At 42.7% G+C, this 18,058-nt stretch overlaps 2 protein-coding genes across 3 annotated transcripts in view; one reads left to right on the forward strand and one right to left on the reverse strand.

Moving 5' to 3' along the window:
• The window catches only part of INSYN2A (inhibitory synaptic factor 2A), a 30,240-nt gene extending 18,119 nt beyond the window's left edge, over nucleotides 1-12,121 (reverse strand). The window contains exon 1 of the mRNA XM_010199280.2: nucleotides 10,926-12,121. Coding sequence (XP_010197582.2) covers nucleotides 10,926-12,121 — 1,196 coding nt within the window. The remainder of the gene's footprint in view (nucleotides 1-10,925) is intronic.
• Nucleotides 1-18,058, forward strand: part of DOCK1 (dedicator of cytokinesis 1) — a 285,055-nt gene that overhangs the window by 117,189 nt on the left and 149,808 nt on the right. The window lies entirely within an intron of this gene.

Raw genomic sequence — 18,058 nt, forward strand, 5'->3', positions numbered from 1 at the left:
CCCAGTAAACATGGGTCCCTTACTTGTGTTTGAGAGGATTTGATCCTTTTTATGTGACAAAGTATGAGTTAGCTCCACCAGCAGTATGGAAGTACTCAGGCTACTCAGAGCAACTGGAGAGAGAGATGCTTCACTGTGCCCTGCTTCAGCTTCTGCTCTTTTGCTTTGAGCTGAATGATACTTGCAGTGGAATGGTTGTGTTCCAATGAGGAGCAGAAGGCAGCTTGTTGCTCCTCATGCCTGAGCCGTGCTGGGGAGTGGGGAAGCTGTCTCATAACTCCAGCTCTGACAGCTCTACTCCTGCCCCTCATCCTGATGCCAGAGGTATTGCCTGGATTATCCTTCTTCTTATCTTAGAACCTTCACTGTCAGCATCAGTGGGGTGGTTTCTGTAAGTAGTTACTGTGTGAGGCTGAACTAAACCTTAATGGATAGAGTTTTCCTGTCTCTGAGGAGGAGAGCCCCTGAGTCCCAGGGAGCAGGGCAGGCAGCACAGGACTCATCACACACCAGTGGGGCTGTGAGACCCCAGTTGTCATGCTGGCTACAAATCTGGTTTAACACACATACACAAAAGCCAAAGAAACACTGCACAAATTCACTGCCTCATTTTTGAAGTGTTTGTTTAACTGATGGCAGGGGATGGAAGCAGAAATCTGCTGCTGCTCTAAAATAACAGCAGAATCTTTTCTCCACTCCTTTTCTCCCCCCTTCTTGTTATTACAGGGCTGAGTTATTAATTTTGTTTCAGAAAACACTTTGAAATGTACAGCAGCTCAATGGTGAGATTTTTCAGACTGTTTCCAAGACAGTGGTGTGTTGTCTTTTACTGAATGCTGACAGTTGGAAACAGATGACTAATTTTCTGTTTGAGGTATTTGCACTGTGGGCGTATGGCATGACTCCCACGACAGCAATCCCAGTGCTCTCACCCTGTAAATACATCTCATATTATACTCAGGTTAGTCAGGGAGTGATGGGTTCTTTAGAAAAAAATATATTTAAATAGGGCTGTCTAGTGATTAAAAAGAAAAAAGCCAACACCACTAGAACAGAATTAGAATGTATTTCAAGTGAAATCACTAACTCTTACAGGTGCATGCAAGGTCTAGAGTCTTTCTTGATTATTTGTGCCTCTGTGGTCTCAGCAGAAGAATCAGAAGGATCATGAAAACGTCAACTCTTTGGGTTAATAATAATTCAGGGAATTTGTTTGCTCTAGCTGGTATATAATTCTTAGGCCAAACACTTCCAGTGGGCTATCAGGGAGCACGCTCCTGTAGTTAGGCTGAGATGAGGTCTGTCTCTTTACCCCCTGAGCTCTAAATCTCTCTGCTGTGCCTCACTCCTGACCTCAGCATCACTCCTCGGGTGCTCTGAGAGTCTGAACCCGCAGATCTTCATCAGGACTGCTGCACACATCCTTTTACTGCAGCTTTGGAGTGTGTTTGTTACATTCCTCTTCAGAGATCCCATCCTCAAATCCACCTAATTCTAAAATTAACCTCTTCTGCATGCAAGTTTTGGGACTAGCTTGGGTGAAGTGTCCGTTGGTGTAGTCATCAGGCAGAAATCCACGCCTGCAGCTCCTACCCTCACACCTCCCTGCTGCCCCTACCCTCAGCTGAAGAGCTTCTCAGTGACAGAGTGATTATTCAACTGCCTGCACTGTGGCTAACAGCCCTTCCTCAGCCACAGCACAGAGATTCATAACTGCACAGGATGAATGCAAATGAAAGCCTCTCAGCTGATCAGACCAAAGGCTGTTTCATAGGTATGAACTAATAGTGCATTTATGGGTGAAGAACTGTATTAAAACACAACACCTCGGACTCTGCTTGCCTTGGACTTTAAATTAAGGAGGCTGCTAACAGGCATTGTTTCTATAAAGGAGGGAAGACAGGAGAAATGAGTCTGTGCTATTTTTTCAGTGCAAGCTCAAACACTCTGTGTGCATTACTTGGCTAAGCCTATACCAGTTCACAGTGATGACAGCATCAAGAATACTATGTACAAACCAAAGAGCTTGTTTAAAACACTAAATGTTATGCAGTGCTATAAGATTAAGAATATGGAGTATGACTGCTGGCCACTGCTGTTGCTGATTGCATCATGCTTGTCAGAAGGCTGGGGCTCTCTAAAGGTCCCTTCCAACCCCGATCATTCGGTGTGATTCTGTGTATGTGTGAACTGCATGGAGGAAAAACCCACCAGGAAGGACCCTGGAAATGCTGAACTCCTTTTCTTTTGCAGCTTGAATAACTCTGTCTTGGTACTTTCTATTTTCTCATTTCCTTAAATAAGGGTAGTCTGAGATTTTACTGCAGTACAGGAGAATCTGTAGAGCAGCAGTTCAGCATTTGCTTGAGCTTTGTATGTAGGTGCTCAGAAAAGTTCCATCCTTGGGAATTTTTTCTGAGCTTGTCTGGATGACAATGAAGTAAAAAATCTCCTTACATTTACCAAAAAAAAATGACTTAAGCCAGGTTGAACTATTCCAGGGTGTAAATTGCCTTGTTAATACCAAAATACCTCTGCTCATCTCTCCAATCCAGTCTCTTGTGCTGCTGAATTGCTAGATTGTACTCAGCTTCCTCTCAGGAACCAATGGGAAATAAAATGTAGTAGACCCAATACAGTGCTCTCTGTACCCTTCTGGTTTGTTCATGCAGCAAATGACATGGTGAAAAACACCCCCCCATCATGATCTTATTAGTAAAAGAAGGCTAAGCACAGCTGAGGAGGTTTGGAAAGTTTCCAGTCTCCCTCTGAATGGCAGTTTTCCTTCTTGCTTGACCCATGACACAGCTGATGGCTATGCTGCAGCTCCACGAAATGCAAAACCAAACCATCACAATGAGCTGTCAGAAAAAGCTCTGAATGATCACAGTTTCCATTAAGTATTCTATTAAACTGCTGCTTTTCTAAGCATTTGCTTCTAACGTGGTAAAAATGGATCAATGGCAGGGAAGAGTAACCTTGTGCTGACCGCAGACAGCAAACACGTGCCCATGCCCCTGGGTTGGACTGCTCTGCATATCTAAACTTGGTTTTCTGTTTACTCATCAAAATTCTCCTGTATTTTCAGAGCTCAAAATGAAGCAGTTAAGAGCTATGAAGCAGTGTGGGCCACCTGAGGCGTTTCAGGGGCTCACCTGGATTTGTAGTTAACCAGGGAAGCCAGCAGTGACACAGGAGGATGGAGACGTGCCGAGGAGCTCCTTGCTTAACAGGTGTTTTCCTCCAGTTACTGAACCACAGATACTTAAATCCAGCTCAGGTCTTCATGGTCTCCAATGCTTGCTTAACTTCTGTCCCCTGAATGAGTTACACAGGGGCTTTCTGTAGACTGAACTGCATGTTTGTATCTCAGCTCTGGCTCCTGGGGTAGCTGAGAGCCTCAACACTTCACAATCAAAATGCCCATCTTTGGATAGATCTTTTTACTAAGATCAAAATCTGTTCTCCCCTAGTTAGGAGAAGTGATAAGTATATCTGTGTGCAAGCACAGGGGCTCAGAAAGAGGTGTCAATTAGAAATCTGGGGATTGATTTCAGCAAACGAACAGCAGTGAGAAATTTGACACTATAAAGCTCCTTTTGTCTCATTTCTACGTGACTGGATGGGTACCTGGCTCCTTGCTCTGTCTCTTTGGTTTCTAATACTACTGACAGTCAAAATGCAATTATTAAAGGATTATTCTAATTTAGTAAAGTGAAAACTGGCAATTCAGTACCTAAATAACATCGTCTTTGAAAGACTGATGTCGCAGAAAAACTCTCCTTGCAGGTATGTAATTTGGACAGCTTGGTGACAGCTGGAAAAGCTTCCTTTAGCTTCTGTGGTAATTCATATGGATATATATTTAGCAAGACCTTTTTAAGAAATCATACATACTAAGCCTTCACCAGTGTTTCCAAACGTGCATTGTGGACATGTGCCTTTTATTGGCCTTTTGTGCCACTGCAGCCACTCCGACAGGAAAGTCTTGAACCTTAATTTCACTTCTAAGCCTGAAGTGCTGCTGCAGAAATGAGGAGGTGTGGTGGTGAATGATATTTCATCTTGTTTTTCAAGTCTGTTGAATAGCAACTGGATGTACATGATTTTTCTGAGTATGTCAAATACTTTTTCTTAGAACTGTGCCTGTGTATTAGGTGCAGATAAATAACAGCTGGAATATATTAGCAAAAGGAGCTCTGCTTTCTGAGACTCAGAATGTTCCTGGCGTCAGGCTTTTTGACACAAGAGTAAGCGTTAAGGTCAGGTAACTTTGCTAAAAAGATTGTTTCTCTCTGTTTAATACTTATTCCACATACTGGTTGTTGCTAAAGGTTCACCTTTAACTTTTGTTCAGCGTTGCTTGCTTGTTGAAAAACCTCTTACCACTATATTCCTAACAAAGGCTGTTTAATAGCTATAAGGTAGCTATGGCAGAAGGGTTATTTGATACAGTGCCCTTCATATTAAATGTTAAGAGTATCTAGGTACTCTGAATACCTGTGACATATGTACTAGGGATGTCTGAGAACTGTGAAGGTTTGTCCTTTTTATCCAGTCTGGCAATTTGATCTGAAGCTTTCATTATGAGCAACAGGTTTGTCCAACTGTAATGAAAAATCCTATCCAAAATATAAATCTCTGCAAGGTTTGCAGCTCTGTGCTATGAAACACTCCTGTTACCTGCCCTTGGACATCCAAGTCCAGATTTGTTTTAGTGATCTGATTGATAAAAAGCGTGGTAGGAGGTTAAGCCGTGGGTGATGCTGGATCTTTTAATGATCACTCTTAATCAGCTTTCATTTGGAGCTATGGAGAGTTTTGTATCAGAGGGCTCATTAGGAAATGGTCTCCAGTAGGAAATAGTTTTGGCAGCTAATGAAATCGTTCCAAAGCTAAGGTGCATTGGGCTGAGAGGTGTCCGTGTGTAGCACACTGCTCTGCCACTTTGCTTGGATTGTGCTGGGGGGAACGCAGCAGGGAGGAGGCTGGGCTACTGTTCTATGGCTTGGGAAGCCAGGTTACTTATGGGAAGAGCAGGTAAATGGGCTTTTATGGCATCTTGATACTTATGCTTCTTTCAGGAAAGTGTTAAGTGAGCATCTGAGTGATGGCTGAGGGAATGGGAAATGAGCACAGGGCAAGGGGATAGGACCTGTCATGGGTCCACAGGCAAAGAATTTGTCTTAAAACTCCTTTAGTGGCCTGACATAAAAGCAGAAATGATTGTGGAATGCATTTGGTTTGAAAACGGCTCAAAGTTTACAAGTACACCTTTTGGACAATGGCACAGCCTGACAGTTGAGCTGTTAATAATTAGAAATAACTGTATGCCTATAAAAAGAGAAGGTTACACAAATGACTGTAAGAGAGGGAAGAGCAGAGTGTTCTGTTGCTGTTGAAACTAGAAAAGAAGACTGCCCCTGCAGTAGCAGAATGCCTCACTCCAAGGCAGATCTCTGTGGAGACAGCAGAGAATGGGGTATGTACGGATTAGAAGTTAAAAAAAACCAACCAAGGATCACAAGATCCATGAAGCACTGATTTGTACAAAAAATGATTTCTTTTCCTTGACCAAGGAAGATGCATCCAAAGAGATTTCTTGTCTCTGCATCAGAAAGGTGAATTGTCACAATCTCCAAGGTGTTTGGGTATATCTGCGTTGAGGAATGATCTGCAAACGATGCAGACTCTGAAATACACAGCTGTAGTGAGGGTAGAGAGATAGGAATCTGGGAGGTGGTCTCAGAGTAATAGAATGAATGTGACTGCTCCAAAGGACAGCCAAAATGGATGATGTAAAGATCACAGAGTTGGAAATCAAAGTAGTCATCAGAGTCCTGTTCCAAAGGACTGCTGGTACAGGCCCTTAAAACCCGCCACCACTCCGTTTATGATACAATTTGTGCATCACAGATGGAATTTGCTGTTTACTTTCTGGTTTCCATATATTTACTCGTAGTGCAGATGTCTGTTGTGCTGTTAAGCTTTTCTGTCTAGTGCTTCCCTCCATTTCCAGGTTTTCTTTTAGAAGTCATTTTCTTAAACTTATCCTTTGCCACGTCAGTAACTGAAAAAGCAAAACAAAACTAAAGAGGAGGGGGAATCCCAAACCAAATCATGTCGTATTTTTGCAGCTAGCAGATTACTTCCAGGGGCTGTGTTTTTGTAAGCTCTTCAGCTTGCTTTCTGCTTATGTGAAATAAGGAACTCCCCAGTTTTTAAGAGTATTGGCTCATGCATGTAGACGAATTGAGTTAGACAGCAGAGGTTGTCACTCCCTTTATTTGCTCTGTCTCCTTCATCTGAGCTGAACAGTTGGACTGGATTTGAAATAGCTTCTGAAAAGGAGAAAAGCAAACAATGTGGGCAATAATTGTTTGGGCTACCTGGCTTTCACTTGCCATTGTTCATGAGTCAGGATGGTCAGTTTTTGCTCAGTTCTTGTGACCTTGAGGATGACTGCCTGTAGCATTTTACAGCAGAAGTACTTCACCTGCACCAGCTAAAGCTCTCCTGTTCTCTTTGGTACAAGCATCTGTCCAGACACACATGGTATTGGGGTTTTTTTCTGTTTAGCAATGTCAATGAGAGACACAAATCTCCCTTATTCACTGCAAAACGTGAGATGCCATTTAAATTCTTTCTGCAAGAACATGATCTTTCAGAGCCTCTTTGAAGCAGCCTGGGACTGCTTGTTTAATCAGTGTTTGGTGAGAGTTCTTTAAATTCCTGAATCTCTGTCACCTACCAAATGAATATAAATTCTCTCCCAAACAGGTTCCTTTAACTCTTGCCTAATGTGTAGCATTTGGCCTGTCAGAGCCCAAGTACTGCGACTTACTTTTTGTAGCAAATTGAGTACTTTGTTTATTACAATTGCTGATTTGTTTTATAATGAGAAGGGCCTAGATTCCTTTTACTTTTCACAGTAAAGGATTTGAAAGGCAGGTCATATTTTTTTATTATCTGTTTATCCTCTGTTACATATTTCCCAGGTGTGTGTTAGCCAGGTTTTTGCAATTAGTGACTTGTCTTTTGCTTTCACTTCTGGTGGCCTTAGTACAGAGCAGAATTTGGTTTGCTCAATTGAATGAACTGAACCCGAGCTCAGACAAATCTATCTGTGGTTGATATAGATTGCTAATAGCTTATCAGAAGATAAAGCAAACATCATTGGGAGCACAAACCCTGTTTTCTGTTGTAAAGCTGCACCTTGCATCACGAAAAAGTCAACATGGTTTTCAACTTGGAGCTGGGAATCTTAATTGAAGCCGTGGCTCTGTTACTCTTCTTCATGCATGGCTTAACACAGACATTGTTGAATGCCTTTTGCTGTGATGCAGTTCTGTTTTTGTAGAAGCTCCCACATAGTAAAGTACAATTACCATTTTGCTAAAGAGTTAGTAAATAATGCTGCCCATAGGAAATACACAGGTTAAAACATTTCCTTTGATACCGGTGGGGTCTCCCAGGCTGGCGAGAACGATTTCTACTCCTGTCCCCAAATCTGCTAGCTGCTGCTTAGATAGGTTTCATGTGTTTAAGGCTATGCAGTGCCTGATGGTAAGAGCTGTATGTTCTGATGGCCTGAATTTTGTGTTCTGTGAGCAATAAATGGGGCCTGATCCACAGGCATAAGAAGAGGGAGCTCAAGCTGCAGCCTCGAAGTCTCAGGTCTGGCAGAGTGCCGTGAGCGCTGGGCTCTGTCGGGTGTCCTCTTCCTCCTCCAGCGGTTCTCCCTTTCTTTTCAGCAGAGCTGAGTGCTGTATGTTGTTGCTAATTGCAGGTAATGTTCTACTGACATTTTGAAAAGTACACATAGATGATATTCACCCAAAGGATGATACTACTCTTTCCAGAGATGCTGATACGGTTTTGCTGGCACAGACTCATTTAGTGATGAATTACAGTAATAGCAGTTCAAGACCTACAGCATATTAGTGAAAATGAATCCACTGAGCACTAGTCCCATGGCACTACAACAGCACTTCAAGAACACTGATCTTCTTGAAGGGAGAAAAATCTGGTTAAGAGATTTAGCTGTGTGTCTTGGTTTGGATTTTTTTGGTTGGTTGGTTGTGGTTTCTTTACCCAACTGTGTTATTTGTATTTTTGGCTTGAGGTATGTTATTGTAATGAATTTAATATACATAAGAAAGCCAGGAGAGTGCCATAAACACAGAAAGCAGATGGAGGACTTGTGTATGTCACAGTAAGCAGAGGTGTAGCAGTAGTACTGCTTTTAATGTCCCGTTAGAAACTGACCTAACACTCGGTTCTAAAAGGAAAAAAGGAGATCAAGATGGTAAAACTGAGAAGATACGTAATACTGTACACAGTGGTGGGTCTCTGTGGCACAAGTGTTGCAGGAATGGATGCAGTAATGGGAACTATTCTAATGATGAGGCAACCTATTAGTGAAATTGAGGGAAAGGGGGATAAAGACAGGCTTCACGTTACTAATGTGTTGGTGCTTTGCACGAGAACAGTGTTCTCTCAGCTCTGGAGCAGGATCAGTGGAGAAGAGAAATGTCCCAAGCATAATGCTGAGCTCCTTTAAAACCACCACATTAGAAAATTAGATGGATCTGGAATATAAGAATTCCTGAAAGAGAGGAAATTATGCAAGTATGCTTTCCCTTTCCTCCTTCCCCTTGTCTACGTCCTTCGTGTCTAGCTGGGAGGGGACGTGTTTGAGTCATGCCTAAAACATATGGAAGAGTAGCTGAAAGCAGCTTGAAATAGAAACTCTTCTATGCTCTCTGTAAGTCTTAGGGCAGCACCTTTGTATGTCTTGTGTTTAAAGCAACCCTTCTATCTGGTGTGTCACTTTCATCTCTAGATACATCACTTCTAATTTCTGTACTGAACCTTGGCTGCCGGTGTAACTGCTGCTGGTTACAGTTAACGTCAAAGAACCATCAAAACATTTGAATTCTACCTTCCACGTACCACAAGGTCTTTAAAAAGATTTCAAACAGTGTGCTGTATTTTTAGGTGGTGATTTCATCATTGCTGAGAAACCTATCAGAAGGGGAAAGTAAGGGGCTGCTAATAAATAGGTTCTTTCTGGCCAAGTACAATGTAGTCTTGCAGACTCTGACATAATATAAGACTCAGTAGAGAGATCCTTAAGAACTGAGGTTTATGGGCAGTTCTGCTATTTTAGGGCTAATACAGGCTACAGTTTGGTCAGGCTGACAGCTACAGGAGGATTATTCAAAGATACGAGTAATGGCCAATACTTTGGGCAAGACAAGACCTCTTTTGTGCTGAGGGCACAGATACAACTCACATTGGCTACATTAAATGGGTCTGCTTATGTGAGGGCAACAAAAACATAAGTTTTTTGCTGCACCTGTAGTTCTGCTGTCTCAGGGAAAAGCTAAAAAATGGATATGTAAGTGTATGGAGGAAGCACTGGGATTTATAGCAGATGACTGTGGGTAGATGTGTGTGCTCACACAGGGTTCTCGAAGATCAGATGATGGGTTATGATGAAGGAATATTTGTCACTGCTCTGTGATTTGACAAGCAGCATGCCACTTCCTTCCTGTTCCTTTGCATTTCTCTAAGTTAAGAAAGTCGCAGGAAGGTTTTTTCTGAATATTAACTTCAGTAAGCCTATGCTGCTTTGAGACAGATCAACCAGCTTCCCAGTCTGAAGGTCCAGGATTGACAAGGCACTCTAATAATACTATACTCAGCTGTAAAACAAATTAAAAACGCTAATGCTATGTTGACAGCATTGTCCAACAGCTAAGATCACCTTTTACTGAAAAACACCCTGAATTTTTAGGACTAACAAGATGATTTTTGCATTCCTGGAGAAGGGATGAATTACAAATCTCAAGATGTACCTTTTTGACTCAAGTGAAAACCTGTGCTGCTTCAAGTAGCACGAGCTGCTGGTTTCTGATGTTAACAATTCAGATTTCTCCTGACAAATGATGGTTTAAGTACTGAAGTATTTAAAAATGCACCAACAGTGCACATACATTTTGAGGTGCTTTCATTGAATAAAGATTAGCAAACTAAGGCAAGCAGGTCTGCAAATTGCTTGTTAAGGGAAAGGAAAAGATGGGTTGAACTGTCTTAAGTAGACTAAAGGTTGTACAGGGTTATGGTAACTATTCTTTATAATATCTACAAGTTATATGTGTGTATATATGAATACATGTGTGTATATACACATATATGTGTGTATATATGAATACATGTGTATATAGACACATATATGTGTGTCTATATACACATACATATGTAGATAGGTTGGTTTAAGTAAGTTAGGGCTGAACAAAGTTCGGGGTTTTTCTGTGCCTGAGTTTGTCATGGGTAGAGAGTAGTTTGAATGCTGTAAAGAAGACTTTGATATTCAAAGTTTTCATTTAATTTCCTTCTGAAAGAAACAGCATTAAAAATTCAAGAGGGTGAAAGTAAACCAGACAAGATTCATATGCCATTAATGGAATTATATTAAGAGTTGTAACAATGTGCCTTAATCTTAAAAAGGTAAGTCGCTTCCAGAATGAGGGTTTTTCTGCTGCTTTTCATGCCGTGTGAAGCCTTACAGTTAATACAAGTTGCTGATGTGAAAGCTTCCTCGCTAATCCTGTTTGGAGAGCGGCTCGTTAGAGAAGGTACAAGAAGAGATATTACAGGTCCTTCATTAAATAACTACTTAATTACATCGTGGGACAAGCAGATACCAAATCTGCAAATGCTGCTGGCAGGTTTCCCTAAGACTCGCCTCTGAAGCAGCAGAACTTTGGCTGTGTGCGAAGCACCACGTGTAACGTCCTAGTGTGCTACGGAGGAACCCACGGCACCGGGTGCAAACTCACATTAGCAAATTCAAGGGCAGGACTTGTTAGAAAAGGCATTTAAAACAGTGTAAACTCATGCAAAAAGCTTCTACTCACCCTTCTCTGTGAGCTTCTCCTTTCTCTAGCTCCTGTATAACACCCAACAACACTTTTATGGTTTCCTGACTAGAGCTAATCAAATTTTCCATCATCTGAAGCTGCGCTTTCAAGTCCACAACTTCCGTATGAGGCACGATTTGTTGGCATTCCTCGCTCACGGCGACGGCCGTCTGGCAAGGCTGGTTCTCCTCCATGGGCGAAACGTTCATCTGAAGGGGCTGTTCGTTACATTCGGGGGCTTGGCACTGCGCCCGCGACGAGCAGGCTCGGGCATCTCCCGCCTGGGGCTGAACACCGTTCAGGTGCACGGTCCTCTTTTTGTCCTCCTCGGCCGTGGGGCACGGCGACCAGTCTGTCTCGGCCACGAGGTTTGGCAGGTCGGGCTGCGAGGCGTTCGAACCGGCCGCCGGCAAATAAACGGTGGCCACCTCAGTCTTGAAGAGCCTGGCGTGGAGGGGCTGGGCGGCCTCCTCGCTGCCCGGCCGCCCCGCCGCCTCTCTCCCTCGGCTGGGCGGCCGGGCCGCGCCGGGCTCCTCTGCGGCGAGGTCGGCCGAGTTGGGGAGAGGAGGGGGAGGCAGCTCTTTGGGAGAGCTGTGCAAACTGCTGCTTTTCCAGGCCTCGTCCCCGTCGTCATGAGATGCCACGTTGGCGCGCTCGTTGATGTGGGAGATGAACTCGGCCGTCTGCAGGCTGCCGGCCTTCCTGCTCCACCCAGCGGCCTCCCCTGAGCTGCTGCCGTCTTTGTCCTTTACGTCTATTAGAAACCCGTTGTTTTGACCCTTAAAGGTGTCGACGGTCGAGGCGCTTTTAAGGATAATCCCTTTTTTCCGGTCCAGGGGAAAGGTCTGGTAACACTTTTTAAGATCGGGTGAAGTCTGGACTCCTGTGCTCTTGGTGACGTTGGGTATCGACCTCCGGGCAGGCACTGTCATGTACTTGCGATACGCCGCTTTGTAGGAGAGGGGCTTGGCTTCTCTCTTGTCGGGGTCCTGGCTGGTGGACAGCTGCTTGTCCCTCTGCTCGTTCTGGGCCTCGCAGATATCTTTAAATCTCACCTGGAGGGCTTTGTTCCGTTTCTTAATCTGCCGGTTGGGATCCAGTGCGTATTTCATCTCCAACGCGAGTGATGCCGCTGGCTCGACTTCGCTTTCTGAGGCGGTGAGTAGGCATTTGCTGGGCTCCTTACTCACCATGATGCCTGCATTCAAAAACAGTTCGAAAAGCCTCACGTTACAACAGAAACGCCACTTTTCCCCCCCAGGCTTGCGACACTTGAGTTTATTTCTGTGCTTTGACCGAAACGGCTGCCACACGCAACCTTTTTGCTCAGTTCCCTTCAGTCACAGCCCTTCTTTGGTGTTGTGCTGGAAAACTGGGCTTTTTCTCTCCATTTATAAACACCTGCTCCTCAGATTGAAGCGGGGCCCAGCCTGGTTTTCCTGGCAGCAGGTTTGTCCAGCTTTTCCTCTTGTCAGAGGACAGGCACCGTGGCTGTCGTGCCGGGAATGTTAGCTGGGCGCTCGGGCTTCACTGCAAGGGAATATGGGCTCTCAGGAAGCAAGTCACCTGAATTGACTTGATAATACATTTACAGTTAATATTTATCAACTGATAATTTCCTTGATAACAAAAAGTACAGGCAAGATGAAGAACAAGTGTCTCTGTACAAATAAAGGAAAGCCTAGGGCACTGACCACCCTCCGTGTTCCTTTCATGCAAATGTTTAGTAGCAAGAAGTGTCAGATTGGCATTCCAGACATGTTTCTGCTGTGTAACCTACTCTGCATCTTTACAAGAAATTAACTGGTGTGTTATTATTTAACAAGCTCATAGCTAAACCTAAAACCTGGCTATAGATTAATTGTTATTAGCAACTGGTCGCTACTGCTGCATGCATAAAACTCATGAACTGTTGCAGTTAGTGGAAGAAGTCAGCAGTGCATCAATTAAGGTTTTGCTTCAAATGCAAAACAAGTTATCCTTTCCTAGAAGCAGTAATATGGCTTTATAATAGAGCTTCTTATCCCAAAGGATCCTAAAGCACTAAAAAATAAAAACCCACAGAAAAACCTGTGATGATTCACAGAAATTACTTAATCTGCTATTGAAACATAAGCACCTCCTCAAGGATGAAAAGATGCCAGCTGCTTAACACAGCACATGGCAGAAAAAAACCCCACCAGCTCTGTTGTACAGATCATATGGGATCTGGAGTAACTGGGTAGTTAAGACCTCATTTTTACATCTCATTTGAAGTTGGCGTTTTTATCCTCCTATTGCACAAGTTCCTCCCTAATGCTGAGATTTAGTGAATTACCAAATTCCCTCTTTATCCGAGTATTCTGCACTTATCTCCTATTTCAACACCAATGTTCCCTCAGAGGGACTCTGAGTACAACGTAAAATGAGCGAAGGGACTTTCAGGTGTGGTACTCCAAATACATTTTTAATTACAGTTCTTTTGTCTATTACATAAAAAATGTGAAACTTGAAGAGTTGAGTGTCACAGAAGTGTCTGTTTTAGGAAGTCAGCTCAGTGGCACAAGGGAGCGAATCCTCGTGGCGAGTCCATATGTAGTTTTCACTTAAGCACATGTAGCGGAGAAACTACTTTTAATGGAAAAATAAAGTTTATGGGTTTGTAAAAGTAACTTTTCCTCAAAGTTTCAACAACACACAAATGTGCATGGCAGACAGTGTGTGTACTGCAAGCTTCCACTTCTGGGTTGTCCAATTGCTTTCAAAAAACCTCATGCAAATGTGTCATTGATCTTTATTTTTGTTCAACTTCCTCCTCCCTGGACCCAGTAATTTGCAAGTAACTGAATTACTCTAGAATCTGTCTAGTTTGCCTTTTTCTATCTGGCTTCTCAGGCTGAGGTAGTGGTGAGTGAGCAGCAGCCATTGTAGAAGGGGAAGTAGTAAAAAGTATGTAGAAGAAAGAAAGAAGAGGGAAGATTGGGACAAAAATGTTCCAATAATGGAATCTGAGATGGCTAGATCCTAGTTTTTGAACTACAGAGATGTTATATACAGGCTGAGTGTCTGATACCAGCGTGACCAAGCTGGGAAGAGAGATTATAAAATGGAAATGCTAGAGGGAAGCCTGGCTGAAGTGGGGTAGGGTGGTATTGATGTCTTGTACTTTGTGCCCAGCTGGGGTGTGGGGTGAGATCAGTTATCCCTTTGCCTTTAAAACGTGATGTATAAATACAGACAGTTGTGTTTGCTGAGAGAAGATGCGCTTCTGTTTGACTGGCATTCTGCATCCAGAGCCCCACCAGTTCACAGCTCCCGTCTGTGAACATCTATGTTCAGATGGTGCTGGTAGGAAAGAGATCCATCCATCCTTCTGTCTATCTGTTGATCTGTCTAGGAGTGGAGTTTTGGAATGCTTTGGTGAATAATGAAGTGCTGTGTAAGATACAGCCCTGATCCATCAGCCTGCAAGTGGACAGACATTAGCTTTACACTCAGCTGAAATATGTTGTGAAAACCACTGTTGAAACCAACAACTCTGCACTTTTAGAGTTTGTGTGGAATGATTTAACAGATGGAATTAATGAAGTCCGTAACCCAGACGAAACCAGGAGTCTGGAGATTTCCACAGAACAGAAGTAGATAAATGGGCTACTATATCCTGTGATGCAGTTAATTTTAAGCATGTCTTTAATAGCCAATAAATTGATTCTTCAGAAATTGCTTGTCTCCCTTTTCCAATGGCACAGGCTTGATTGATTTGGCTAATCTGGAGTTTTCTGTTCTCACTAGTAGCTTAGACTAATAATTCTATAGATAGCTGTGATGAAGAACAACACCAACCGGAAGAACTCGATTTTTTGAAGCCTTACTCAGGTCCTTGTGTCCCCAAGGAGAACTCGATGTGCAGATGTGATCAAAGAACGGTTGAGCAAACAGTTGATCCCCAGTTAAATATTTAACACAGAAGTGTTTATGTAATACTGTTTTAGTTTGTTTCTTTTTTTGTTTTGGACAAGATGTTGACTCCTCGTGTGTTTCCTTTCCCTTCGCTACTTACAGTAGTTGTGCTGCCCATGACTCAGCTGAGCAGTGTGTTGTGGGACACAAGGCAGGGCTGGCGAATGTGAAACGCGTGGCTGTGAAACATGGCAGAAGCTGCAGGATTTTTGGGTGCTTTAGGAAACAACTGGAGATGGAGTTGCTTGGTTTGCATGAGTATTGCAGTTTATGGCTCTCTTGAGGGGCTAATAAAGGCTTAGAATTTGAATTTTAGGTGCATGTGCCACTTAAATACAGATAATAGATTTAATCTTTTTGTCTGCAGTGACTGTGAACGAGCCCTGATTGCGTGAGATGATTTGCTAAGCTAAATATTTAAGTAATCACAGAGCATATTTTTCAGTTTTTAGCCTTGATTTGTTTATAAACTTCTGGCTGATTACCCTTAAGCAGTGTTCCTTTATGTTTGAATATGGAAATAAACTATTAAATAATAATAATAAAGTGATGCACAGAGCAGCTTTAAGTAGTATAAAATGTTCAGGGTATGGAAACCACCTTCTGTATTACTTCAGGTTCTGTATAGAGTGCTTTGTTCAACTACATAATTCTTTCCCTTTCACCTCTCCACTTACTGATGCTGTCCAGATTTTTCCCCCCTCAGTTCAGCAATGCAATGAGCATTTCTAGGAAGGAGATCTGTTTGATGTGATTTCAGCTTCAATTATGAGCGTCAGTGGGTTTCCAGCAGTCCTGCTGAAGTCTGTGTTGGCAGGTAAAGCTTAGGTGTGTGAGTAATCTTTGCAGGACCTCCACTCAGCCCAGGACTCTGCAAAGTCACTGCATTGTAGGGTGAATTATAATGTTGAATTTATAGACTGATGTGTTAATGAAGGGAGCTTTGTAGCTTACCTTATCATTTACATCTTAGTTATGTCAGTTTTATGATACAGACATATACTGAAAGATTAAATGTGTCAATAGGCAGAGTGGAGTTAAACTTTCCAAGTTGCACATGCAAAGGCACAGATTTCACTCACTCTATGTTCAGACCAAATGAAGGCTTTAGAGACCCACCTGGAAACTTCTGTGCACTTCCTAAGGGCTCAGAGGGGTTTTTTTGGCATGTATGTAATAGCTTAAAGGAAAAACAATGCAAGACTTTGCAAACAATTGGGCTTTACCATGAAGGCTCCTTCATGATCTGCAGCATCTTAGGCTGCTGAATACAGTGAGGCTGTACTTTCTCATGAGGAATCCCCACTGCCTCCTAAGCCATTTTCATATCTCTAAATGTTACAGTGCAGTTCTGTCATTAAAAACAGACATTTGAAAGAAACTTGGATTGACTTCATATAAACAAATGTGATATAGAAACTTATTCTCTGATAACTCTAAGTGTACCATCCCACAAACCAATGATGGCAGCCTAAGCATAGTTTGCCTGCAATCTAAATGTTCTTCTTGTTAAACAGACTGCATCAAATGTCATGGTTTTTTTCTTTGACTTTCAGACATTTTGACTTTATTAATTTAGGAGTATTTTCAGTCTTTTAAAGGGAATCCAGTTGTTAGATTAATTGACTGTGTTGTTATGATACAAGCTTAAAAATCCCATAGCAGTATCCTAAATATTGGTAAGCACTGTCCAGCAAACAAAACTGTACTGATAAAAATACCACAAGCATATGCTATGCTCTTTAGTTGTGACATGTCTGCTCTTCACTCTGAACACAAACTTTGCTGATACTGAGGACTTGTTACATGGATAGAATTTAAAAGGAAGCCACTCCACATGATAAAAGTCTGTACAATAAGGGTTACTTTTCCCATTATATGTTTGTGCAGCTACTAGAAGATTGGTACTTGCATTAAAAACAATATAGACCCTTCTGGTCTCAGTTAATAACTATTAACTTCATACTGGAACTAGAGTAGCATCAAAAGATACTCCCTGACAACTCACAGCGTGGTTATAATGTCAGACATTTGCTAGGATTTAGTGTACTGGAAAAAACAACATTACTATTAAAAGAATTAGGTTTGTTTTTCTTCCTGTGCTATGCAGCTATTGCTGCTGTGAACACCTGAGTAAAGTTTTATTAGCAGCATTTTGCCATGTAGATGTGTGCAACTCTCTGTCAGCGTTACAGCTGCTACTCGCAGTAGAAGGATGCTGCTGAGGATGTGTTGCTAGGAGAATCAGAGAGTTCTGCTTATGCTGTACTGTCTTCCAGGAGTCCAAAAGCCACTGGAAGGCTATTTCATTTTTATGGGACTTTCTGATAAATAATTTAAATAGCAAGCTGTTAAGAACAAGAGCTTAAAGACAGCTCCTTATCTGCATTATTGAATACCAACTTTTGATTGTTCTTAGTAGTTTTTGTGGGTATTTGAGAAAGAAACCAGCCACCAAATGACAGGGAAAAAAAGCACTTCTGTTCTTCAGCTTTGGCCAACAGGTCTGCAAACCTGTCAGGCCTCCAGGGAGTGAGAGCTGGGTGCTGGAGGCTGAGAACATGTCCAGACTGCAACGATCTGCATCAGCTGCAGCTTAGTTTTTTCATTGTAGCTCTTTCAAATGTTTGTTGGGGTAAAGAGGAAAAACGTGTTCCAACTCCATGCTTTGGTCTTGCATCTTTGGTTTTGCTGTGCAGGGCATGGAAAGGCCCTGCAGCGTGAGGTGTGCCTGGGTGCAGTGCAACGTGCTCAGGTCAGGCTGTTCCTGGCTGTTCCCCTGGGGATGCAGATGGCACTGCATGGAAAACGTGGTTTGTAGTCTGGGCTAGAGTTACTACAAAGGGGAGATGACAAGCATGAGCGACATTACTGAGGTCAGCGGTTGTAAGGCATCAGAACATAGCCAGCTCTTTCTGTTTGATTGGGGTTACAGGTAGACAAACCTTGAGAGGTAATTTAGGTCTAAAACCTGAGATCATTAGCAGGATATTAACTGGTGAATAATACCAGTCTAGGAGACACGTATTTGCACTCCAGTGCTTTCAGCATTTGCCAGGAAATAAAGGTGGTGGAATTTTCACCTTCTTGAGCACATTTGAGAACAGTTCCTGGTTTTCAAGCAGGTTTTGGTTCTGGCTCTGCTCTAATTGTAAATTATCAATGTACAGTTAGACCTGAGACCCTGGTGT

Source organism: Colius striatus, chromosome 8, assembly GCF_028858725.1.
Source record: "Colius striatus isolate bColStr4 chromosome 8, bColStr4.1.hap1, whole genome shotgun sequence".
Classification (NCBI taxonomy): Eukaryota; Metazoa; Chordata; class Aves; order Coliiformes; family Coliidae; genus Colius; species Colius striatus.